Source organism: Aotus nancymaae, unplaced genomic scaffold (assembly GCF_030222135.1).
Source record: "Aotus nancymaae isolate 86718 unplaced genomic scaffold, 86718_ANA_hifiasm-v0.15.2.pri h1tg000025l, whole genome shotgun sequence".
Classification (NCBI taxonomy): Eukaryota; Metazoa; Chordata; class Mammalia; order Primates; family Aotidae; genus Aotus; species Aotus nancymaae.
In genome coordinates this window covers 16907541-16935218 of record NW_026988438.1, presented here as the reverse complement: position 1 = coordinate 16935218, position 27678 = coordinate 16907541, and the positions used below count along the sequence as shown (strand labels likewise).

The following is a 27678-nucleotide window of genomic DNA, read 5'->3' as shown; positions in this document are numbered from 1 at the left end:
TGCCTGTTGATAGGCTAGTTGGGAACCTTCCCTTGCACAAGTGTGAGTTTTAACACAGTCTGTGTGGCAGCACCACTGTCCAGGGTGCTAAATGGATTCACGTGTTGTAGATAAACCCCTTCGGGGAGGTAGCTCCCACTGTTAGGACCTTGGATTTCTTACTGCACTCATAGTAGCTAATTTCAGGCTGACTCCGTGATGGCTATATCTTTGACCTTTTTTTCTCAGTGTATTTTATAATACACTGAGAAGAGGGATTTTCCTTTCCAGCATTTTTGATTATTCAGGTTTGATATTTATAAGTTTGCCTTCTCTTTTAAGTTTATTGGAATTTTAAATTTAAACAGCCAACTATTTTCTTGACTTTTAGATTTGTTCTAATTTTCTTTATCTTGAACTTACTAATAGGGAATATTTTTATAGTTAATTTTACAAATACAAAATATAAGGTAACCTCTAAAAGATAACTGAGCAAGGCTTTTTTTTTTGCAGAAAAAAAATATGCCCTGCAATAAAATAATCTAGAATGTGTCTGTTTGAAAAATATACTGTTCTTTAATTGACCAGATAATTTTCATGTATTTCCATAGTATTTTTATTGTGTTATTTTAATTACTGTAAAATGATTTAAAATAATAGTTCCTTTTGTGTATATAAGTTCATTTGAGGTTAATTTTAATTTATAAACCAAATGACTAACTTGTTGTATGCTTATAATGATGTCTTGATTGACTAATGTGGCAGGGGAGTGGGTATCTGAATTGTAAAAATTTATTAGTTAACTGAAGCTTTATCTGGTTATGCAGTGAAATTGCATAGGATAAGGATGCTGACATTGGGAGTAGGGGTTTGTCTGTCAGGCTCTTTTTCAAATCCACAGAAGCTCTGTTCTGTATCATTAGAAATAAAGCATTTTATCAAATACAGAAGTTTACGTTGATAATCAGATCATTAATTGTAGCAGCAATCCACTTTGAAGGAAACCTCATAGAATTACAGAACTAAATTTGTAAACCTTTTCTGGAGAGCTGAGTACTGAGATTTTTTTTAGCAGAGTTTATGTCTTCTGCTTAGGGCTCTAAAGTTGATTGTGACCCAGAAGTTATTGAGGTGTTCTTCCCTTATTATCTGGTGGGTGAGACAGATTTTAGAATATTGTTAAATAGTAAGCGTATATCTGTGATATATATGTATGATAGGTTTAGGTAGTCACTTTTTTGTTATTGTTGAATATTTAAATTTTTATCAACCTTGTTGACAAACAAGGAATTGAGAATAAAATCTGGATATTCAAACTGGCTAGTTTTTTTCTCCTGTTGTTAGTGTTAGTGTTTGGCTATTTCCTAATTTCCTGTAAACTCTTCTGGTTTCTGTTGGTTTGCATCCTTGGTCAGAATTGTTCCAGGTACATATGTGACTGTTAAGACAAATGATCATTTATTTCCATGCAGATGGAATTTTAAAAGCTACAAGTACTATAATTGTGATTTTTTTTCTTAAAGGAAGAATTCAGGGAACTTCGAGAACAGCCAAGTGACCCTCAAGCTGAACAAGAGCTTATTAATAGTATTGAACAAGTGTATTTTTCTGCGGATTCATTTGATATTGTTAAATATGAGCTGGAGGTAAAGAGAATTTCATTAAAACATATCTAAGGCCTATTGTGTTCAGTGATTGCATTTGTGAGATTTGAGTGCTTTTTTGAGGCATTTATATATTTTTGGTACCAAAATAGGTCTGTGATTACCACATTGTGATTAAATCAACTGTCAGCATTGTTTGATGATGAAATTTTTTTTTAATGTAACTTTAAGTACAACTGTAGAATATTGGTCAGGGAAACATTTCTGTATTTTTGGTTTTTAATTTTTAGCACCAATGCATTAGTATGCTGTTTCTATCCTATTTTATATATTGTTTATGTGTAGGGAAGCTCAGACTTTTAATTATGAAATGTGTATTTACATAATTGTTTAGTCATGATAAAAATTCTTATGACATAATGTTTATAATACTGACATTTTAAATATATAGGAACTTTAAGAAAAGCCAGAACAGTGAAATTTAGTTTTAGTTACAACCAAATGCTATATGCATTACATACAGTTAGTCACTTCCCAACTCAGTTTGATGTTTCATCAGTCAATTGACTGAGAATGTTTCCCTGTATACACAATGGTATGCATATTTTGCTTCATTTCCATACTGTTCTCTGAAAGCTGATGTAATCCAGAATGTTGTCCAACAACCATCACACAGTAGTACTTATGGTTTGTAATATTCCAGAGGAGAAATCTGTTTTGAGCTCTATCATAAACAAATAGGGATGTATCTATGGATGGTAGAGTTGGGGTTAGGGTTAGGGACTTTCTCACATCCTCCTGTCAGAGGTCATGGCAGCAGTGTCTGCCGGCCTAGGGTCCAGGGTCCCTAATGGTCCCCCAAGGTCCCCTGGGTCCCCAGAAGGTAGAGCAGCAGCAGTGGAAGTAACAAGCCTGGATGAAGGATGGAACCAGAGGGCTGTGTGCTAAAGATGTGTAGGCTTCTGTGGTTGGAGTCTAGGAGGGAGGTTGGGAGGACAGCCAGCATGGAGGGCAGTGGGATGTGATGCTGTTTTGTATGCATAGATTGTAGTTCCCTAGTCAGAAGGGTCCAGGTAAATGAAACCAAATTAAACAATTTATTTTTTCTTCTTCATTCATGATTTTTTTTCTGCAGAAGCTTCCACCTGTTCTCAATTTGCAAGAATTAGAGGAGTACAGAGACAAATTGAAACAACAGCAAGCTGCAGTAAGTAAAAAAAAACATATTTTCTACTGACAAAACTGCAGATGAAATACAGCAGAGAGGAATAATGTTTGCAGATTTATGGTTTTATAACATAGAAACAAATCTTGTTATTTAACATGACTGATTCAAATGATGCATTTGTATTAAAATTTAATGCCTATGGTTTTCCTTATGTTACTTTGATAGATTTGCTTCTAGAACTTGGCATTTTCTCTCTGTAATCCTAAATGTGATCAAAGAACTTTGAACTTAGTTTTAGATTAGTAAGTACCTTTAGGCCCTTGTGATACATACATGATTTCCCTATCCATAGTTTTGTAACTGAGTATTCTTTTTTGGCTTTTGGGACAGGGTCTTGCTGTGTTGCCCAGGTTAGCGTGCAGTGGCACTGTTATGGTTCACTGCAGCCTCTCTCTCCTGGACTCAAATGATCCTCCCATCTTAGCCTCCTGAGTAGTTGGGACTATAGGCATGTGCCACTGTGTCTGGCTATTTTTTAAATATTTTGTAGAGATGGTGTCTCACTATGTTGCCCAGGCTGGTCTCGAACTCTGGGACTCAAGCAGTTCTCCTGTCTCAGTTTCCCAAAGCACTGGGATTACAGGCAAGAGCCACTATGCCTGGTCCTGTAATGGAGTATCCTTTTCTCAGAATAAAGGTCCCCCTGAGATCAGAAAATCTGAGTTGTAGTCACTATTTAGCCATGAAGTTGGGTAAATCATTTAACCTCAGTTACTCCCTTTTGTTTATCAATAAAGTGATAGGTTAGGCTTGTATTTTCTTTAATGCTGTAAGATTTCTGTGATTGTATAATTTCTTCATGTTAGGCCAAACCCACTTTATGAAATTCAGACTCTACTGTAGGGGGCTTAATTAATGGTAGCATGTGATCTTATTAATTTTTTCAACCAAAGGGCCAGTAGGACTAAGTTTTATCTGTTTGAATTTAAGATATGATTTTTAATAATACAACTGGCAAACAAAGGAAGGTACACTTTTCTGTTACACTCGGAAGTCTCAGTGGTAGTGTAGGGCAGTCTTGGGTAGGAGAAAGGATTTGAGCTCTAGAGCAGCAGTTACCAATTCTTTTGGCACCAGGGACCAGTCTTGTGGAAGACAATTTTTCTATGGACTGGTGGGGGGTTGAATGGGGATGGTTTCAGAATGATTCAAATGCATTTCATTTATTGTGTACTTTATTTCTATTATTATTCCATTATAATATATAATGAAATAATTATTCAATTCAGCATAATGTAGAATCAGTGGGATCCCTTAGCTTGTTTTCCTGCAACTAGGTGGTCCCATCTGATGGGAGACAGTGACAGATTATCAGGCATTAGATTCTCATAAGGAGCACACAACCTCGATTCCTCGTATGCGCAGTTTACAGTAGGGATAGGGTTAATGCTCCGATGAGAATCTAATGCCACCGCTGATCTGATGGGAGGAGCAACTCAGGCTGTAATGCAAGTGACGGGGAGTGGCTGTAAATACGGATGAAGCTTTGCTTGCTCACCTGCCACTCAATTCCTGCTGTGTATCCTGGTTCCTCACAGGCCGTGGATCAGTACTCTATATTACTAGACAATCCTGGGGAACGTTTGGAATTCTTAAAATGATATTTAGGATTAACACTGATATTTCTTCGTTAATTGAAGTCTAAAAGCCATTTAACATTTGATTTTCTTAACTTTAGTGGAATCCCTCTTTCTAGACAGAAACAATGAGTATATCTAAAAATTAATTTACATAATTTCAAAGATGCTTGAGGCAGATTAAGAAAATGTGAAAGAGTTAATGCATTAGTATAGTGGGTGTGCAATATTTTGTTCTCAGTTGGCCTGGGGAAGGGGAACCAATTGTGTTTCTGGAGTAAACACTCCCTAAATACCTTCTGTGTGTCCTGCTTCATGCTGCCTGTACTATATCTGTTAGTGAAGTTGGTAGTTACCCTGAAATGGTGGAGTTAGAGCCTCATGTTCAAATTCATTATACTTCTAACTTGCGTATATTAATATTATTCATAGAATACTATACACAACCTTAGATATCTTCATAGCATTCCAAAAAACATGTTTTCAGCTTTTCAGAAGTAGAGGACCAAACTACTTGCTTGTCTTCTTATGCAGCATAAAGGATCTGAAGGGTACAAGCAAGTTTTGTTTCCAGATACTGTCTCCATAAATTCAGTTGATTAAAAATCTGCTTAGCAATTTCATCTTTTTCAATAAAATCCTATTCCCTTAAAGAGGGTTACACTTTTTGGTTAATGTTAGGTAAATCAGATAATGAGACTCATATTATTAATAACAATAATGATCATTTATCGAGTTTCTGTTAAGGACAGAACCTGTGCTATATGCTTTATTATATTACTTTTTTTACTAATTTCATAGCCCAGGGAAATGCATATGGCCGTAGTATGCCAGTAGCTGCTCTAGAAGTTATTGGGGAGATCTATGGAATATTTTTTTAAAAATTCAAATATAAAATGTCATAGAAAGCATGAGGCTTGTTCTTTTACTTCCTTTGTTTGATTACATCTTATAGGTATCTAAAAAAGTAGCAGATTTAATCCTTGAAAAACAGCCTGCTTATGTAAAGGTAGGATAATATTTGTTATTTTTTATAGCAGAATTTTAAAATGGTTGAGTGATTTATGTTTGGAACTGTCAAAATATTATAATTTTTTTTGTCTATAATTCTGTAGCAACATACTGACTGTGTGTGTATGTGCATGTGTGTGTGTGTGTGTGTGTGTGTGTGTGTGTGTGTATCTGTGTATGTATGTTTTTCTTTTTCATTTGGGGTAATTTATCTAACTGAAGAAGTGAAGGGTTTTTATATATGATTCTAACGTGATCTCTTGGGTTTTTCAAACTTTGGAAGAGCCAGTGAAAATTGCTCCTATTAACAGACAAACAGATTCAGCAATATTGACCACTCATTGGCAATATAACAATCTGGCTTTAAAATATGATAAAATTGGAACCGTATAACTGAATCTGTGTTTTCATTAGAAAATCGGAGCGTTCAAAATCCATTGAAATGTCTACCAATGTTCAAATGAAGACTTCCATTGTCAAAGCATCTCAGTAAACAGAAATCATATTTGTCATATCCTTAAATTACCTTGTGACGTTCTCTTGGGTAGAAACATTTAAATAGATATACTACTGGTATTTGTTTCTTCCTGTCCACAACAAGTTGGGTCTAGATTTCCTTACAAGCAATACTGACTAAATATTTTGTCATTTGTCATTGTGAAAATCATTTGCAAGTAGTCACTTTAAAAATTGTGTGAAAAATATAGTAACAGTTTTCAAGTTCCGGTATTTTCGATGCTACTTTGTTTTTCAAGTAGGTTTTCTTTGAAACTGACTAGAGTTTTTTTTAAGAGTACTATGTAAATAAGAAAGAAAAATAAAATACCTCTGATAATAACCTGCACCTAATCTTTCCATAGGAACTTGAAAGAGTTACCTCATTGCAGACGGGTCTTCAATTAGCTGCTGTTATCTGTACAAATGGGAGAAGGTATTGCTTTTGATGATATTTTGTCCTTTAAGCTGGACAATATTTCAAGAATAACTATGGAATCTATAATTAGTAATTGATTTTTAAAATTATGGCTGTGGTTTCTAGAATATCATTCATTAAGCGAATATGTATTATGATCTAAAGACTACTCTAAGAGGGTTTGTGGGAAATATCTCTAAATCTACTTATGAGTTTAAAAAAATTACTGTTTTTGTATTGTTTAGACTAGTGCTTCTCAAACTATTTGTGGTGAAGGACCTATTTTTTTCTTTCTAAAATTTTCAATCTGTTACAGGCTGTTATTTTTAAGTAATGCAATAAAAACAAATTAGTAATAAAATGAAATAAAGAAGGAAAGACATATAATACAGTGTTGATTTTTAAAAAATTATTAAAGTCACAAACAATAATTATTCTGTCAGCTTTTACACTAAGTGTTTTAAGTACTTATTCTCAGTTTCTGTACTTTTTTGTCGTAGACCACTAGCAGGTTGTGAATTGGCACCAATCTTCTCGCGGTGTTCTGAGTAATGTTGGTTTAGACTGGCCATTGAGTATATTTGTCAAATTGTAGTTTAAATCCTTGGTTTTAATAGTAGTCCATTTTACTGCTTCATTAGTTACCTAATTGTTCTGTGCAGATAGTATTATTATTGTAATAAAAAACATTTAACTATTTATTGTTCACTTTTGCAGACACTTGAATATTGCAAAAGAAGGTTTTACTCAAGCTAGTTTAGGCCTTCTTGCAAATCAAAGGAAACGTCAGTTGCTGATTGGACTTCTGAAATCTCTGAGAACTATAAAAACATTGGTATATATGGGTCATTTTAAAAAATATTAAAACTGAATTTTGTGTTTGAAACAGATTTTACTTTTGATTTTTGTTTTTTCAGCAAAGAACTGATGTACGCTTAAGTGAAATGCTGGAGGTAAGTTAACAAGTTTTGGAAATTTGGAGTTGTAGTGATTTGTATGGAAACATTAAAGCAGACAAAATTCAGAAGTGCATTTTTCTCAAATTGGTATATGATATAAAGAGTATTTTTAGACACATAAATATACTTGCTATGGAGCCTTTTTCTATTGACATGGTATATACTTCATTTAGAAAAGCAAATGTATTTGGAGAAACATTTATCTTATTATAACATTGGAATGTTAACTATTTGATTGTATTGCATCCAAACAACAATAAAAATTAACATCTTTTTTATCTAACAAATAGTAGTAATTGAAGGAAAGTGCGATACTGTAGTTATGTTCAGTATCAAGTATTAATTGCTTTTCTGAGAGAGCCATCTGTTTTCTCTTTGATGCATTCTTAGCATTTTCTGTCTACTTCTGTCATAAGGTTCACCAAAGCATAATGTAATATGTGTGTTTCCTCATAATACCTGAGCTCCTTAGGGTAGGTACTTTGTCCTTATCAGCATCACCAGTGGTTTGAATTGCATCTGCTCAATTTAGAATTGAGCATAGGGAAAAGTTTTTGTGGTTTTCTGTATAATTATTTTATTACTTCTCAACGATTACTGCTAACTAGGGTTTCAGAAACTCATATGAAAAATTCATTTGGCATTAAGTTACTGTTAGGTGATAAAAATACTCTGAGGTTATTAATATGTTGTTTTTTTCCAAATTTACTTCTTTAGAACTATTTATTTTTTTGGTGGTAAATTGTTGAATATCAATTACAAATAGAATGCATACTATTTTGGAGCATTTTATATAGGCATTACTGTAAGAAGATATGTTAACAGTTAAAGAAAACCTTTCTTGCAAAGCAGCTAAGGATTTAATGTAAGATTTATCCACAAGTCATGGTCTCAGAAGGCTGTTACTTTGAGGGAATAGAATATTTTAGATATTTCTTCTATATATATATTTTAGGCCTGGAAATAGTTGCCTCTTATATTTTGTCATTTATCTATCATTGATATTCTAAGAGGAATTAATTTTTTTTTGATTCTGTAACTTTTGGTTAGAATATGAACAGAGATGTGTTTTTGTCAGGGGCTTTAAGAAAAAATGTTTCTAGTCTAATGACTCTTGTTCTTGTTATCTTAAAGGAGGAAGACTATCCAGGAGCTATTCAATTGTGCCTTGAATGTCAGAAAGCTGCCAGCACTTTTAAACATTACAGTTGTATAAGGTAAGGTCATACAAAAGTTTTAAAGCAGATTCTATTGTCGGCTTTTTATGTAGCAGTTGTGTAACAATGTTAATAAACATTGAAAGCTAGTATAAAGTACTAGTTCTAGTTTAACATTCATGTTTATATATGGGCAGTAGAATAAAATTATAAATAATAGGTTTTAAGGTGTGAAAGATTAGATAGTTTTCATTCCTGCTTTTTTTGGTCACCTCATTGAAACTTATTTTTCATATTTTTTCCAATCCAATTGCTTCTATTTTTTCTTGTTGATTTTATTTATTTTTAACACTATTTATTTATTTATTTATTATACTTTAAGTTCTGGGATACACTGTTCAGAATGTGCAGGTTTGTTACATAGGTAAACATGTGCCATGGTGGTTTGCTGCATTCATCAACCCGTCATCTACATTAGGTATTTCTCCTAATGCTATACCTCCCCTAGCCCCCTACTCCCTGAAAGGACCTGGTGTGTGATGTTCGCCTCCCTGTGTCCATGTGTTCTTGTTGTTCAGAACCCACTTATGAGTGAGAACATGCAGTGTTTGGTTTTCTGTTCTTGTGTTAGTTTGCTGAGATTGATGGTTTCCAGCTTCATCAATGTCCCTGCAAAGGACACAAACTCATCCTTTTTTATGGCTGCATAATATTCCATGGTATATATGTGCCACATTTTCTTTATCCAGTCTATCATTGATGGGCATTTTGGGTTGGTTCCAAGTCTTTGCTATTGTGAACAGTGCTGTAATAAACATACATGTGCATGTGTCTTTATAGTAGAATGATTTCTAATCCTTTGGGTATATACCCTGTAATGATATTGCTGGGTCAAAATGGTATTTCTGGTTCTAGATTCTTGAGGAATCACCACAATGTCTTCCACAATGATTGAAGTAATTTACACCCCCACCAACAGTGTAAAAGCATTCCTATTTTTCCACATCCTGTCCAGCATCTGTTCTTTCCTGACTTTTTGATGATTGCCCTTCTAACTGGTGTGAGATGGTATCTCATTGTGGTTTGATTTGCATTTCTCTAAGGACCAGTGATGATGAGCTTTTTTTCTGATTCTATATTTTAGAGTTGTAGAAGCATAAATTATCTGTTCATATTTCCATTGCATCTCTTGGGAATTCTTCCTTAACTTTGCCCAGCTTATAAATATTGAGGATATTATTGCAGCTTGTTTTTAAGATCCAGATGGTTCAGGCATTTGGGTCATCATGATAAGAAGTCTTTTGGAAAATTTAAGTATAATTTTAATTTATGTAATAATCATGTTTGTAATGTTTAAGTGATTTTGTATTTAATGTGTTACGTCTTCTGTTTATTATTAAATGTACAATAGAAAAATAGCCACTGCATATTTTGGTATTATTTCTAACTTTATTAATAGCATTTTGGTTTGCTTAAAATGAAGAATTTGCATTACTTGTGACAGTACCTTGGCGAAGCTCTGATCCCTTGGTGTAGTTTCCAATATTCCTCTAAAGCCATCACAAATAAATGTACAATCTAAGTAAAATAGTGTGCTTGCCAAGCAAATCCAGTTTCAAGTTAAATTTATACCTATCCCAGATTGCGTCCCGTTTGTCTCTCCTGTATGGAAATTCTGGCATTCAGTGAGCATGACTCACTGTTGTTATAGATGTTGTTTGCTAGTACCTGAAAAGTAAAAATATTGTAGTAGAGCAAAACATTAATATAGGTTTGAATTAATTTAAAATAATTCTCTCATATCATAGATCTTTGCTGGTTATAGGCTAAGGGCTAGATAGTTTCCTCTCAGAGATGCTATTTAAGTCCCTATGTTGTTTTTTTCTTTAAAACATGCAGATTGAAGTTGTACATTTGTTTGTTTGTTTGTTTGTTTGTGATGGAGTCATACTCTGTCACCCAGGCTGGAGTGCAGTGGCATGATCTTGGCTCACTGTAACCTCTGACTCCTGGGTTCAAGTGCTTCTCCTGCCTTAGTCTTCCGAGTGGCTGGGATTATAGGTGCCCACCATCATGTCTGGCTAGTTTTTATATTTTTGGTAGAGACGGGGTTTCGCCATGTTTTCCACATAGGTCTCAAACTCCTGACCTGAAGTTATCTGCCAGCCTCAGTCTCCCAGAGTACTGGTATTACAGCCGTGAGCCAACACACCCAGCTTGAAGTTACACATTTTTTATTTGGTTAGGATATTAATTGAGTAGTACCAGTGATACTTTAGTTTTGTCCATTTTGAGCGTGGTTAACTGTCATGGTTAGAAACTTGATGATGTCATTTACACTTATTAGGTTAAGTAAATAGAGAATTAGTTTTAGTATGTTGAATGTATTCAGAAATTTCTAACAAGCCATTCTAGGTCCTGAAAAAAACAAATCCATTTTAACCAAAGCATCCATTTAGTTCATTTTGCAGTGATAAATCTATTATATGATAACAACTTGTTTACTGGGTGAAAATAATTCAGACGGTTATGTATTTACAGTGTTTATGACAGGTACTTTGCTTTGAAATTGGCAGTATGGTGATAAGCCACATACAGTGTAATCAGTATAATCCCTGGTTTCATAAAGAGCATAATCTATCAAGAAGGACTTAACATAAAGTAGGCACCAGTAGATTTAGGTTTTAAAGAGAAGGAAGTTGTGCATACAGTGGAAACATTTGGATCTAACTCTCCTTTGGGGATCAAGACTAAAGGAGGACCTGAAGGAAGAGCAGGAGGATTTAACGTAGGCCAGGATATGAGGATTGTGACTAGGAAACTGTCTACGCCAGGAATGAAATCTTTGTCGCAGAGATACCAAGCAAAATGAAGACTGAAAATATGTATCTATTGGATTTATAGCAACAGAGAGGTCATAGTTGACCTTTTGGGGACAGATATGGTGGGAGTTGGTTCAACTATGAAGTGTAAGGTGGGGAAATTTTGTGATGAGGACAGATGTGGAATTATGAAGGAGAAACATCAATATTTGAAAATTGGTGGGAAAGAGAAGCTGAAAATAAAATAGCGTAATAATATACTAAGACTTTGCAGGGATTATAGCAGAGATTGACTTTGAAAAGGTCACCATTATAATAGGAAAGAATGAGTGTGGAATTTGTTGGCAGGAAATTGAGGGAGCAGGTGATGCGTTGAAACTTTCATATAATTAAAAATCTATTTTAGCTATGCTAAAGTAAATGTCTTACATGATGAGTGTTAACTGTAAAAAATGTCTTTGAAAGAAATTCTTATTTGAGCTTTTAAAAATTGATATAAAAGTGCTTCTGAGCACTTTTTAAATTAATGGATATAGTGACATGTGGAGGAGGCGTGGCTGCAGTTATCGGATGAGATAAAAAGGTTGAAACTGAAAATATTTAAATTAATAGTTATTTTATTTTCGGTAATACAGTGTATAAGAAGCATACTGTTTTTAGATATGTGAGTCATGCATGTGATAATAAGAAAAATTGGTCTTATTCTCTGCAAATAGGTAAAAATACATTACACATACATTCAGACATCCCAAGGAATTCTTTGTAATGGGGTTTTACTTTAAATATCTTAGGAAAACTGTTAGATAAAGTTGTGTTTTTAACTTGGTGATTTAGTGACAGTGTCAGGGTGACTCAGAGAGCAGAGATCAGTTGGAGCTGTCTGGTGGATGTCGATAGCCCCTCCGCTAGCGTTTCTTCTCCACCCCATACCAGCACAGTGTCCTTTGCCAGCCACCCTTCACCTGCCTAATGCTGTTACCTCTTTCCCTTCACCTGTTGTTTTACTCTTTTTTGGTCGGGGAAGGAAGAGTGTTCATTTTATTTTCTCTGTTTCAAAGATGCAGTGAGATGGGCCAGAGGGGTCTTAATAGCGACATGCTCAGGAGGGTAAAGGTGAAGCCAAAAGTGGACAGAGATAGCCCAACTCCTGTTGGCCCAGCTCTGCTCGTCTGTGCACCCATGTCCTCCTAACTAGGATACAACAAAAGGTCCTCCTCTCATCTTTTGCTTATATGCTAAAGCATAATAAGTTTATTCACTTCTTTTGTAGATGATACGATGTGGGATATAGGGATAGAGTTAATTGATATGTGGGTCATGTTGAGTCCACAAAGATAAAAGACATCATTGTAACATTCTTTTATTTTTGTCTTTATAAATTAGATACACCTCTTTTTTTCTGTGTGTTTTTCTTTCTTTTGCTCTTTTTCCTCTGGTCTTCCTAGTACACTGTTGCTCTCTAGTTGGGCCTACTCATACAGGATTCATCCACACTTTTAAAATGTATTTAATTGACTTGGGCTTGTAGAACTTAGCCAAAGGCAAGATTTAATCTTTGCTTGGACCTGAGTGAATTAGAGCGAACAAGCATTTTGCATTCTAGTAATCATAAGAACAGTAACTTCCAAATGAATTTATATATTCTCATTTTTTTAAACATTTATATATATTCTAATTCTTGTTGATGACTAGAGAACCATAAATATTTTCCCTTTAGAAATGGTTTTTAAGAGAAACACGCCATGATGTAGAACATTTCTGAATTCTGGTGTGACTTTTTTTTTTTTAATATTTTAAGCAAGTTTATATGCTTGTCTACTTCTTAATTTTTCCTTGGCAGATTGTGTGTTCCTCTTTTCTTTCCTAGTCACATCACTCCTTTATTGGAAATAAGGTTTTTGTTTTTGGTAGAGAGCAGAGACCCTGTGGTCTAAGGAGAGTTACTTGGAGTACCTAACATGGAAAAACTTAGGGCTGCCTCTTACGATTCTGAAGTAGCAAAAACAGAATTTACGTATTTTCTTCTGCATAAAGAGATATTGACTCTATATCTTGTAAGTCTCACATTATATGACTAGGTAGTTTAATACATGAAATGCCAAGTATAATCAGCCCTCTGTATCCATGTGTTCTGTATCTCTGAATTCAACCAGCCAGAAATGGAAAGAAAAAACAGCAACAAAAATAACAATGCAACACAAAAAATAGCAATGCAATAATACAAATAAAAATTAATGCAATGTAACTGTTTACGTGCATTTACATTGTATTAAACATTATAAGTAATCAAGATGTTTTAAAGTATAGAGGAGGATGTGGATAGGTTATATGCAAATGCTGTGCCATTTTATATAAAGGACTTGAGCATCCATGGATTTTGATGTCTACAGAGGGTCTCAGAACAATCTCCACATAGCCTGAGGAATGACTGTCACATAATGATGCACCCAGTTGGTTGAAAAAATGAAAGAACTGGCACTTCCTCTGCACCTTGTATCTTCCTTGAGATGTGCCATGTTTCAGCATCTTTAATAAAAGATACAGTAATCCCAGTTTTGTCCACTTTTATAACTGACTGAGAACATTTTTACATTATTTGACATTTCTTGAGTTGATTGACAGAGAGTCATTTAGTGGGATTTATTGAGAATAAGAATATGTTCATGCTAAAGTGCATCTGTGAATAAAGTACTTAATTTCTTTTTCACTTGAAATTTGTCTAAATTTGTTTCAAAACAAGTAATTTTTAAAAGTCAAAACTGGTTTGTTACTGGATTTCATTTGAAAGAAACTACTTGAGGAAGCCTGATAGCATTATGCACTGAGAAGTTTCATACTACTGAACTAGTTTGTTGAGTACTGTACTTTAACATAAACAGATGTATTAAATATCTCATAATCTTTCAAGAATCCCTTCATTTTTTTCTCAGAATATGATCTTGGTAGTTTAGTGAAACTTGTAGGTTGTAGAAAGTCTTTACATCATATGGCAAATGAATGCAACTTACAATATAGCAATACTGGGAACCTTTCTTTCCCTATTGCATTTAATTTATTTATAGCAAGATATGCCTACTTTCTTCCTCTAAGGTCAGGGACCTTAAGGAGCCCTGCCTTGAGTAATATTTGAACGTTGAGTGTTTCTGCTGGGTTACCAGGCCTCAGCTTGATCCATTGTCTAGATCCTGAGTCTTTGTTGCTTGGTCAGCTTGGACCAAGTTTTTGATGCCATGCTATGATGATACCACCTGCACTCCTTTATCTTTTTTTTTAACTTATTTTTCTCTGCCTCTTTCTGCCATGTTGTGTTGTTTTAAATAATGTAAAATAATAGTTGCACATGGCAAAAATCATAATAAACAAGAGGGATTTAAACAAAATGCAAAGGATTTTCTTTCTGCCCCATTCACCTTTCCCTTTCCTAATCCCTGGAGTAAACTACTTTTACAGTTTACTAATTAAAAAAATATATATATATATATACACACACACACACACACACAATTTGTATGTATACAGACACACATACACATATACAGTGTTTTAACTTTTATCAGTTGACCAACTAAAAGGTCTTCTGCTGAACTCTAGCATGGGCTTGGCAGACTGTCTTTCAAGGGCCTGATAGTAAATATTTTAGATTTTACATACCATAATGTTTCTGTTGCAACTATTCAACTCTGCCTTTTTAGTTTGAAAGTAGCTGTAGACTAAACGTAAACAAAGGGATGTGGTTCTGTTCTAGTAAAACTTTATTTAGAAACATAGACTTCCAGCTGGATTTCGCCTTCGGGTTCCGATCTCTGATCTAGAACTACAGTTAATAAAGTGAGATGTTTTGAACATATTAGCATATTAGTAATGGACTCTGAGCTTTGTGGTGGTAGGTCAGGGATTTTTTTTTTTTTTTTTTTGAGACAGAGTCTTGCTCTGTCACCCAGGCTGGAGTACAGTGATACAATCATGGCTCGCTGTAACCTCCACCTCCCTGGTTCAAGCAATTCTGTTGCCTCAGCCTCCTGAGTAGCTGGGACCACAGGCGTGTGCTACCACGCCCAGCTAATTTTTTCTATTTTTAGTAGAGATGGGGTTTCATCATGTTGGCCAGGCTGTTCTCAAACTCCTGATCTCAGGTGATCCCGCTTTGGCCTCCCAAAGTATTGGGATTACAAGTGTGAGCCACCTCACCCAGCCAAGGTTAGGGACAGAGTTAAGTAAAGTTAAGTGAAGACAGAGATCTAGTTAGATCCAAAGTGATCTTAGGAGTTCTATTATAGCCCGGTCATGTATGATTTGAAGGATCATATAGGCACTTCATGGTACTTAAAAGTTGTTGGTTTAGCTTCAGAGTGTTTAAAAATCAGATTTTCTCTGAGGTCTCCTGATAAATTCTCTGCTTCCTGTAATTAGATTGAAAACCACTGGAATAGGCTCTGATTTTAAACAGACTGGAATGTCAATGTCTTCGGGCCATGGATATACAGTATAAACTTGGCTAATTTACTTAAGCTAATTCTAAAAGTTTTAGAACTTTACTGAACCATGTACAAATTGGGCAATTGAGTAACATGTTTTCAGCATGTAGTAGAATCATGAAACACTAGCGCTGAAAGCAGCCCTTTCTCTCTGTCCCACCTTTGTATAGGAAACTGATGCCTAGAAATATTAAAGGATGTGACTTAAATCATGTGGTTTGTTAATAACAGACTGGGGAAAGATTATTAAGATATTATTGCTGTGCCATCTTGTCTTTTTGTACAGTCAGATTTTTTCAAAATCTTGATTTATATGCAAGCTTTCTTGGACTCATTCTTGCGAGTGTATGTGTGTCCTAAATCAGCTGCATAAAGAACACTATTAATTCATTCTGTATGGCTAAGTTATTTTTAATATTTCCTGTAGTGATGGTAAAAATGCTTTGTAGAATTGTTTGATTCATTCCATTCAGCTTGCAGATAGCTTTTAAAGGCTTTTAGCTTTCCATCTTAGAATTGCTAATTTTTTTGACCATAATGTTGCATTTATTTATTAAAATGTTTATGAATGGATCCTTTTAACATACTTTGATTAAGTGATCAAAATGGCTTGAATTCATGTTTCTAAATGATGGCTAAGAGCTTCTTTAAAAGCTGTACAGTTAATGTCCACTATTTAATCATATAACATATATATATTATTAATTAGTAATAAATTAATTGCAGTTGTACATTTTGAAAGTATTTTTAATAAAACCAAATTTTTGATTTATAGATTTTTATGTTTATAATTTTCTACATACTATTTACCTTACCACATTTGCATTAAATCTTAATAAATAAAGAATCATTTATCTTTAATAACAACCATAAAAACACCTAGGTTTATTATAATTTCATAAACTAACACTAAACCCCATTTGTTTTGATCGAGAAGCTGAACAAACCATTGCTCTCACCTGTGAATGTATTCAGATATATTTCTTTTTCCCCTAAACGTAAAATATTCCCTAAAGGAATATGTTTACCAGTTCTGAATTACTCATTATTCCATTTATCCTTGCCTCTCTGTATCTGTTACTCTAGGATCAGCCTTGGGTGAAATTTTGAACTCCATGTGATATTGGAATTGTCTTTAACTCTTACTTGTCCCTCTTTTCTTGCTAAGGCACCTGCAGACCCAGAGTTCAGTGTGGTTCTTTTTCTTCTAAAACATTCTCTTCCCTTTCCTTCTGTCTCTGTAGTTTTATTTATTAAGGTAGAGAATAGGGGCTGATGGAATGATGGCAAAATTTTGCCATTTTTCTTTGAATTGCAAATTTGACTCAGAATATTCACTACCTGTTAGTAAATTTAGTTCTGGGGAGTCACTGGTGAATAAGCCACAGTGCCTTAAAGGCTTGTGCCTTGGAGACATAGCCACAGGTATTCCTTACTATAATACAGGATGCTATAAACAGAGTATTATGAAGGTTATGGAGGTAGTGACTTAACAGGAAAGGATTTCCCAGAGAAGATGGCATTTGAATTAAGCCTGGAAAGATAGATGGTTGTTTGTGAGTGAGAAAGGAAGAAGGGATATTCTAGTTATTGTGAACACTATGTATAAAAACTGAGGGTATGAAAGTCTGGAGTTTGTTTCAGGTGCTGTGCACAGTACATATGTCTCAAATATAGGCATTGCAAAGTGAATGGAAAGTTAATTTTTCATGTCAGATTGTTAAAGATCTACATGCCATACTAATTTGGGGCTTTTCTTCCTAGTTTAATAGGGAGATGCCAAAAGATTTAAAGCAGGAGATAAATGTGTGGTTTTTGTTGTTGTTGTTGTTGTTGTTTTGTTTTGTTTTGTTTTGCTGTACTTAAGAGCTGCACTCATGGTGGCTAACGCCTATAATCCCTGAGCGGGTGAGGCGGGCAGATCACCTGAGGTCAGGAGTTCGAGATCAGCCTGGCGAACGTGGTGAAACCCCATCTCTACTAAAAATGCAAAATTAGCTGGGTGTGGTGGCGAGCACCTGTAATCCCAGCTACTCAGGAGGCTGAGGTAGGAGAATTGCTTGAACTTCAGAGGCAGAGATTGCAGTGAGTTGAGATCGGGCCACTGCACTCTAGCCTGGGTGACATAGCGAGACTCTGTCTCAAAAAAAAAAAAGAGCTGCACTCAGATGTCTAGGGACCAGGCAAGTAACATAAATGTGAGGCCATATGTAAGACAACAGTAAATGGTAGAGCCCACAGGACTAGAGAGCACTTGCCTTGCCTAAAGCCTCTCACATACAAACCATTTGACAACACTGCGTCTGCCAAATCATGTAGAATATTGACCAAATCCAATGTGAAGTTAGACCCCTGCTCAGAGCTATTTCTGACAGCTTTTTGAAGGATGTTATATATACAGCTTTTTGAAGGATGTTTGGTTGATGGTATTTGTCAAATAAATGGATGAATTGATTTAAAGTAAGTGTGTTGCATGTGCAGATTTGTTAGGAGGCTATTTATTTCATTATTTTATTTTAAGTTCTGGGGTACATGTACAGGATGTGCAGGTCTGTTACATAGGTAAATGTGTGCCATGGTGGTTTGCTGCACCTATCAACCCATCACCTAGGTAGTCTGGCATGCATTAGCTGTTTTTCCTGATGCTCTTCTCCCCACCCATCCCCTGACAGGCCCCAGCATATATTATTCCCCTCCCTGTGTCCATGTGTTCTCATTGTGCAGCTCCCACTTATGAGTTAGAACATGTGGTGTTTGGTTTTCTATTCTTGTGTTAGTTTGCTGAGGATAATGGCTTCCAGCTTCATCCATGTCCCTGCAAAGGACATGATCTCATTCCTTTTTATGGCTGCATAGTATTCTGTGGTGTATATGTACCACATCTTCTTTATGCAGTCTATCATTGATGGACGTTTGGGTTGACTCCATTTCTTTGCTATTCACATGTCTTTGTTATTGTGAATAGTGCTGCAATGAACATGCACATGCATGTATCTTTATAATAGAATGATTTATATTCCCTAAGTAAAGGGTGATAATTGCTTGAATTAGGATACAGAATTAAGTAAAGATAAGCACAGGTAGATATGGGAAATACTGAAATGAAATGGTAGCATCATCAGGATTTGATTACCAATTACATATATAGAGAGAAGAATGCAAGAATTCAGCTTTGTTTGAGTAGGTGGTGATGCTGTGAATCGAGACAGAGAACATGGGAGAAGGAACAGCTCTGAGGGAGAGAAGATACTGATTTGTTTGTTTTGGTTTTCTTGGGGTTGGATGAGGATTTATTTAGTTCTTTGAAAGTGTTAAGGCACTATCATAGCTATCCTCTTGGGGGAATTATTTTGGGGACAATAGTTTTCATTCTTCATCCACTTATTTATCCATTCATTACTTTTTTGGCAGGAATTATCCTAGAATAATTTTTTTAAGGAAATTTCAGTCCTACCTACAAGTATTCCCTTAATCTATGTCTGAGGATTTGGCTACATTTCAGGCACAAATCCTGGTTAGAGATCTTAATTTTTCTAATAAGGAATCAGCTCTACACTGTTAATTGTCAAAGGATATAGTTTTGCTCACTTTCAGTTTTTACTAGAGAATATACTGTCCAGTCCTCAACTTCAGTTCAAAGTAGGCTTATCATACTATTTGCAGAACATGATCTACTTCCTCTAGATGTTTGGACATTTATTCTTAAGAGCATCAAAAACTGTGTACTTGTATTATATTGGTTTTACTTTTTTGACAGATTGCTATGTATATCTGTCTATACATCTATCTCATTCTGGTATTATCTCTTCATCTTGCATTGAAAGGCTCTATAAGAAGCAAATGTAAGGAACCCATTATTGTATGTATTATAAGGATATTGTCAGGGGTGTTTTGCCTTTGGAGATCATGACCTGGCAAAATTTTTTCTCAGAACTTAATGCCAACAAAAGTGATTTTTATATTTTTGTTTCGATTTCTTTTTTTGTTTTTTGAGACCGAGTCTCGCTCTGTCTCCAGGCTGGAGTGCAGTGGCATGATCTTGGCTCACTGCAACCTCCACCTCTCGGGTTCAAGTTCAAGTGATTCTCCTGCCTCAGCCTCCTGAGTAGCTGGGTCTACAGGCGTGCACCACCACGCCCAGCTAATTTTTGTATTTTTAGTAGAGATTGGGTTTCACCATGTTGATCAGTATGGTCTCAATCTCTTCACCTTGTGATCCACCTGCCTTGGCCTCCCAAAGTGCTGGGATTTACAGGCGTGAGCCACCGCACCTGACCTTGTTTTGATTTCTTTTTCCCCTTTGAGCTACTGATAAGTTCTTACGTTACAGACACTGAATTTTGTACTGTGGCCCTCCCTTTTGCTTTGGCTGCTAGGAATTTGAATGTCAAGTTTATAACCAGTAGATAGAAGTTTTAAAAATGTTTGTCTGATTTTGGTGTGCTAAATGTCTTTCACTTGTTTGTACTATTTTAAAAACAATAAGGTTTTATTCTTTGTGGTTAAAATATGTTCTTTCTGCTTGCATTTATTTTTTTAGATGTCACATCCTTTTTAGTAATGAGATATAGTAATTCAAATAATGTTAGTTCTGTTAATTTTTTTTTTACTGACCTAGTAAGAATTAAAGGGGGAAAAAAATCTAGATTCAATCATGTGTCCTAAGTGTATGAGTATAACTCAGTAAATTTTTGTAAAGTAAACATAGATATGTAATTACCACCCAGAAGTAGAAACAGAGTATTTCTAACAACCCAGAAACTTCTCTCATGTCTCATCCTGGTCATTCTTCTAAAGGTAAGCACTGTTCTGGTTCCTGTCACCGAAATTAGTTTTGCTCGTTTAGAACTTTAAATGGAAGCATACAGTATATAACTATTTTTACTAACTTCTTTTGCTAAACACATTTTTGGGGTTCACATACATTTTAATTGCTATAGGATTTTATTGTGTGAATATATCACACTTTACGTATCTAATTATTCTAGGCAATTGTGTTGTCTCAGGTTTTTGCCTATTAAAAATAATGCTGAGCCCAGACATGGTGGCTCACGCCTTTGGGAGGCCAAGCACTTGGGGCACTTTGGGAGGCCAAGGTGGGCAAATTCCAGCACTTTGGAAGGCCAAGGCGGGCGAATCACAAGACCAGGAGATGGAGACCATCCTGGCTAACACAGTGAAACCACCTCTCTACCAAATATACAGTACATTAGCCATGTGTGATTATGCACACCTGTAATCCCAGCTAATCAGGAGGCTGAATTAGGAGAATCGCTTGATCCTGGGAGGTGGAGGTTACAGTGAGTTGAGATCGTGCCACTGCATCCAGCCTGGGCGACAGAGCAAGACTCTGTCTCAAAAAAAAAAAAAAAATGCTGCAAGCATTCTATGTGCTTTTCTGTTCAGTATATATCCAGGACTAGACCTGCTGGGAGGTAGAGTGTGTGTTGTTTCAGTAGATACTAGGGTTTTCCAAGAGGTTATATCAGTTTCCTTTTCCTCTAGCATCAAAGGAGTAGTTCCATTTGCTCGACATCCTTGCCAACATTTGGTGCTGTCATTTTTCATTTTTAAAATATTTTAGCCATTCTTGTCATTCATTTTTTATGGTGTATTTATAGTATTAATTTGCATTTTCTAAATGGCCAATAAGTTTCAGACAGAATAAAAATAAAGGGTAAGAGTCTTCAGATCACTGAGAAAGAAGATATCCAATTGGCTATTAAACACACAAACATTGTTTATGTAGACACACTATTTATGTGTTTATCAGCCAATTGGATATCCTTTTTGTCATAGATCTGAAGACTTTTTCCCTTTATTTTTATTCTGTTCTGTTGATCTGAGTGTCAGCACTGCTATCTTATTACAGTAATAAGCCTAACCTATTTTAGTATATGTCCTTCCACATTGTTCTTCAAGATTTTCTTGACTATTCTTAGCCCTTTACATTTTTACTTAAATTTTATAAGCAACTTGTTAATTTTCACACACACACACAAAGCTACCTGTGATTGTGGTTAGAATTTCTGTTAATATAATAGATCATTTTGGTGAGAATTATATTGAAGATTTTAGTGTATTAACACTGGCCAGATGAAGAGGCTCACACTTGTAATTTCAGCACTTTGGGTGGCTAAGGTAGGAGGATCACCTGAGCCCAGGAACTCAAGACTGGACTGGGCAACATGACAAGACTCTATCTCTACAAAAATTAAAACAAACAAACAAACAAAAAACTAGCCAAATGTGGTGGCACATGCCTGTAGTCTCAGCTACTGGAGGCTGAGATGGGAGGATCTGTTTAGCACATGAGGTCAAGGCTTGCAGTGAGCTATGTTCATGTCACTGCACTCCAGCCTGGGTAGCAGAGCGAAACCATTTCTGAACAACAACAACAACAACAACAACAACAACAACAACAAAAATGTATTAACATAGCATATACTTCCATGTATTTAAGGCTACTTTATCTCAGTATTTTATTGTATATTTTTTGTTAGACTTATTCCCAGGTATTTGGTTTTTAAAAATAGTAAATAAATACTGTTTTCTAAACCTTTATTCCTAATAATATAGAAATTATTTTTATTTTGGAAATTTTACTTTGAAATTATATTTTTCTCTTTATTATTATTTTCTTAAAATTTTTGAGACAGAGTCTCACTCTTTCACTCAGGCTGCAGTGCAATGATGTGATCTCAGCTCACTGAAGCCTCCACTTCCTGAGCTTAGGTGATCCTCCAGCCTCAGCCTCCTGAGTAGCTGGGACTACAGGCATGAGCCACCAATGCCTGGCTAATTTTTTTTTTTTTTTGTATTTTTTTGTGGAAACTGGGTTTTGCTCTGTTACCCAGGCTGGTCTCGAACTCATGAGCTTAAAGTGATCTGCCTGTCTCAGCCTCCCAAAGTGTTGGGATTACAGGCATGAGCCACCACACCTGGCTATCCTTTTTCTCTTTAAAAATTGCTGTCAACCTGTCTCCTCAGTGCAGTAGGCAGCACGTCAGTCTCATAAAAGTTGTCAATTTTCAATTCTTCAGTTTTTTCAGTTTGATCTATAGATTCTTGAAGACATTCTTGAAGACACAATCCTGTTGCTGGTGGCAGTGACTCTTATTTATTTCCTGCTAGTTCTTTTTCTTATTGCATTGTCTATATATAGAATCAGCAGCATGTCTTACTATTCATACTCTTAACCTTTGATTTTGTTGATTTATTATTCACTTAGTATGTATCTAATTAGCACTCAATTTGTCTCTTTTAGAGATAGACACATCTAACTCTGTTTTTTTAAATAGTGAACTGAATTCCAAGCTGCAAGATACTTTGGAGCAGATTGAGGTAAGAAGGATTATATCCTAAGTTAAATGGCTTTTTATTTTCAGAAGATTTTGAATAGCATAGACGCAACATTGTGTTTTGGCTTTCATGTTATTACCAATGTCTCTAGTTTTCTGTATTTCTTGATTTTCATTTGGAATATCTATCCATGGTCAAGTTAGTGTAAAAATTTACTTGTAAATTATGGGATCTAAAACAGCATTGACAATATTACCATTTCCAGAAAAATTTCCAAATTATTAGTCATAGGTATGTTCTCATATAAATTATATAGTAGTCAAAATACTTTCTATTATATTTTATCAGTTACTTTATTATTTTTACTTTTTATATTTTTAAATATTTTAAATACTTTTTTATTTTAAATACTTTTTTATATTTTTAAATATTTTTTATATTATATTTCAATTATCAGTTACTTTATTATTTGGTATAGTGGGTTAATTTACTCATAAGTGATTATTGACTGATGAAAATCCCCCTAAATTCCTAAACCTCATAATGATACTCATATAGTTCATCAAAAATATAGAAACTAGGAAGATAGAGATATGTAATTGTGAGCATGAAGCATATTTTGCCTCTTACATATATTCAAAGTTCATCTCTTTCCTTGTCAGTCTTTGCAAAGGAGGATATTCATTTTAATAAATATATTTTGTTTCTTCTAGTATTTTATTGTTTTCCTGATAAGAATATTTATAAAAGTTGAGATTGGACTTTCAGATTACCTTTTGTGAAAGTGATTATCGACCACAAATGCAATTATTTGCTATTAAATAATTGTGAGAATGACAGTTTATTTGATAGTCACAAAAACAACTGCTTTGAGTGGCTTAAGTTAACATTTCCCTGAACATGTTAATGAAGACTTTCTTTTGAGAGCTCAGTATTTCTTCACTCTTAATAGATATCATTCTGTATTTATATTAAAAGCTTTTATTTAAAAGTGAAATCATTGAGATAGAAATCTATAAAGTGTAGTAATTTAGATATTAAAGCTTAAACCTTGAGGCATATACTTTTCAATTCAATATAGTTTTGTTGAGAATTCCTTTTCATTGATTACAGAAAGATTGTTCTGTTGTTTTCCAGTAGTCCCTCAAATTCAGTTTATATGATATTTTAGCAGATGGTTGAGGAAACATTAAGTAGCAATAAGAGTAAGATTCATTACAAAACTATCATTTTGTTTACTGTAAAACACTAGGCATGGGTTTTAAGACATAGAAACTCACATGTTAATATGTTGGTAAATTTGATTATAGTTGCTAATAAATTTACAAACTTATAACTTTATTTAAATTTGTTTTTGACTTTGAAATCTGGTATGATAGTAAATGTATTTAAATATTAACTAAAAGTGAGAGATTAGTGTTAATGTTTTCTTATCATTGCCTTGAAAATGTAATTCCTTAACCATTTTTTGCCGCTGCTTTTAATTTCATAGGAACAGTTGGACGTAGCTCTTTCCAAAATCTGCAAGAATTTTGACATTAACCATTATACCAAGGTTCAACAAGCTTATCGACTTCTTGGAAAAACACAGGTTTGTTTCTAAAGGATGTTTGCATTTTTCTTTAATCAGGAATTTGTTGTCCTTCTTGATTAAGTTTGAATGTTATTAATCTCATGTCCTTAGAAAGTTTTATTTAATGGAGTACATTTTTATGCTGAATTAACAATGATAAAATGGTTGTTCTTTTAGAATCAGAATGTATATAATGTGATTAAAACATTACAGTAGTTTATTTTCAACTATGAAGTACTTGTTAGGGTTAATATTTTCACAATTTTATGTAGATTTTCCGAAAAGTATATTGTAAGATAATTCAGTAGGAGACAATATGTAGTTTCTTTTATCTCAGCTCTTGGTTCTGAAACAAGACTTCCTAATTTGCAGCTTCATGGGTTGTTAGGTAGGCCAGCATGACTCCCTCAAAATGATATGTAAACATTGTACATTTTGTACATTTATCTGTAACACAGGTCAATTTTATTTATCAGATATTTCAGAGGCTCCTATTATCCCCGAAATGTCATAACTTCTCTCATAATGTATGGCTTTGCATACTTTTACTGTTCAAGGGCTTCCTTGAAAAAGTTGAAACAGGTGCCATGGTTTTGAAAGTTAAATGAATCTTTTGTTTGTATAGGATTATATGTTTACCTATACAACATTTAATATTATAGATGTAAATGTTTTCTTTCCTTAAATGGTCCCCTCTTTTAGAAGGAAGTTTAAGAATTTATTAAACAATTTAAACTCTACATTTTGAAATCTGAATAAATAAATTTTACTGTTTATTGTACTTTGATTTTCATATCTTAAGCTATACCCAAGAAAAAAAATCCAAGAAGAAAGAAATTAGCAATTTTGAGGGATATGTTTAAACACCTTTGAAAATAGGCTTATAACTTCTCATTTCCCCCATAACATTAAGTCTTACATTCCATAAATATTTTTGGTACTTCCTATGTGCATTGCTGCAGGTGTCTGGATATAGGATTTTATGTATCTTACCTTTTAGTGAGGGATACTGACATACCTCTTTTTCTTTCACTTCACTTTATTGTGCTTTTTAGATACTGCATTATTTACAAGTTAAAGGTTTGTGGCAACCCTGCATCAAGCAAGTCTGTCAGTGCCATTTTTCCAACAGCATGTGCCTATTTCGTGTCTCTGTGTCAGATTTTCATGATTCTTGCAGTGTTTCCAACTTTTTCATCATTATTATATCTGGGATGATGATCTATGTTTAGTGAGCTTGAAGTTACTGTTGTAATTGTTTTGTAGTCCATGGACCACGCTCATATAAAATGGTGAGCTTAATTGACAAATGTTGTGTGTGTTCTGACCACTGCACCAACTGGCCATTCCTCCTTCTCTTTCCCTCTTTTTGAACTTTTCTATTGTTTGAAACATAACAGTATTGAAATTAGGCCAATTAATAAACCTACAGTAGCTTCAGGTCTCTCACTTTAAATCAAAAGCTAAAAATGATTAAGCTTAGTGAAGATGGCTACACTAAGGGACAGATTTTCAGTGTACACGAAACAGCCTTCTATTGGAAGAAGATGCCACCTAGGATTTTCAGAAGTACAGAGGGTAAGTCAGTGCCTGGCTTCAAAGCTTGAAAGCACAGGTTGACTCTCTTGTTAGGGGCTAATGCATGTGGGGACTCTAAGTTGAAGCCATTGCTCATTTATGATTCTGAAAATCCTAGGGTACTTAAGAATTACTAAATCTACAATGCCTGTGCTCTATAAGTGGAGTAACAAAGCCTGGATGACAGCACATGTATTACAGCATGGTTTACTAAACATGTTAAGCCCACTGTTGAGGCCTGCTGCTCAGAAAAAAATGTTCCTTTCAAAATATTACTGTCCATTGACAATGTACCTAGTCTCCCATGACTTTGATGGAGATGTACAAGAAGATGAATGTTGTTTTCATGCCTGCTAATATAACAGTCATTCTGTAGCACATGGATCAAGGAGTAATTCTGAGTCATACAACTTCAGAAATATATATTTTTTAAGCCTACAGGTACCATAGATAGTGATTATTCTGATGGATCTGGGGAAAGTAAATTGAAAACCTTCCGGATTTACCAGATGCCATTAAGAACATTTGTGATTCCTCTGCTGGGATCTCAGGAAAGTCAACTGAAGACCTCCCATAAAGGATTCACCATTCTAGATGCCATTGAGAGCATTCGTGATTCATGAGAGGAGGTCAAAATACCAACATTAGCAGGAGTTTGGAAGAAGTTGATTCCAGCCTTCATGATGGTTTTGAGGGTTTCAAAACTTCAGTGGAAGAAATCACTGCAGATGTGGTAGAAACAGCAACAGAAGTAGAATTTTAAGTGGAGCCTGAAGATGTGATTGAATTGCTACAGTCTTAAGATAAAATTTGAATGGATTTAAGAGTTGCTTCTATGGTTAAGCAGAGACAGTGGTTTCTTGAGATGGAATCTACTAGTGAAGATGCCATGAACATTGATGAAGTAACAAGAAATAATTTGGGATATTACATAAGCTTAGTTGATAAAGCAGTAGCAGGGTCTGAGAGGACTGAGTCTAGTTTTGAAAGAAGTTCTACTTTGGATAAAATGCTATCAAACAGCATTGCGTGCTACAGAGAAATCGTTTGTGAAGAGTCAACTAATGCAGGAAGCTTCATCGATGTCTTTGCAGAAATTGCCATAGCCACTTCAGCCTTTAGCAACCAACACCCTCATGAGTCAGCAACCATCAACATTGAGGCAAGACCCTTGACCAGTAAAAAGATTGACTTGCTAAAGGCCCAGATGATTATTAGCATTTTTAGCAGTTTTTTCAAATTAAGGTTTATATGTTGTTTTTTAAGACATAATGCTGTTACACACTTTAAATAGACAATAGTACAGTATAAATGTAACTTTTGTATGCACTGGGAAACCAAAAAATTTGCTTTGTGAGGTGTGCCTATAAATGAATATGGTGTCAGGTGGTAACAAATGCTACAAAGAAATATAAATGAGGGTATGTGGATACAGTGATAGAAAGTACTGATTTATACAGGCTAGTCATAGAAGGTTCCCTGAGAAGATTACTGTTGAGC

At 34.8% G+C, this 27678-nt stretch overlaps 1 protein-coding gene across 2 annotated transcripts in view; it reads left to right on the top strand.

Annotated features, from left to right (window-relative positions):
• The window catches only part of VPS50 (VPS50 subunit of EARP/GARPII complex), a 130394-nt gene that overhangs the window by 17665 nt on the left and 85051 nt on the right, over window positions 1-27678 (top strand). For both annotated transcript variants that reach the window (XM_021674207.2, XM_021674208.2), the window contains exons 3-11: window positions 1503-1625; window positions 2719-2790; window positions 5344-5397; window positions 6260-6330; window positions 7030-7147; window positions 7230-7265; window positions 8406-8488; window positions 23027-23069; window positions 24520-24618. In XM_021674207.2, the coding sequence (XP_021529882.2) occupies window positions 1503-1625; window positions 2719-2790; window positions 5344-5397; window positions 6260-6330; window positions 7030-7147; window positions 7230-7265; window positions 8406-8488; window positions 23027-23069; window positions 24520-24618 (699 nt within the window). The remainder of the gene's footprint in view (window positions 1-1502; window positions 1626-2718; window positions 2791-5343; window positions 5398-6259; window positions 6331-7029; window positions 7148-7229; window positions 7266-8405; window positions 8489-23026; window positions 23070-24519; window positions 24619-27678) is intronic.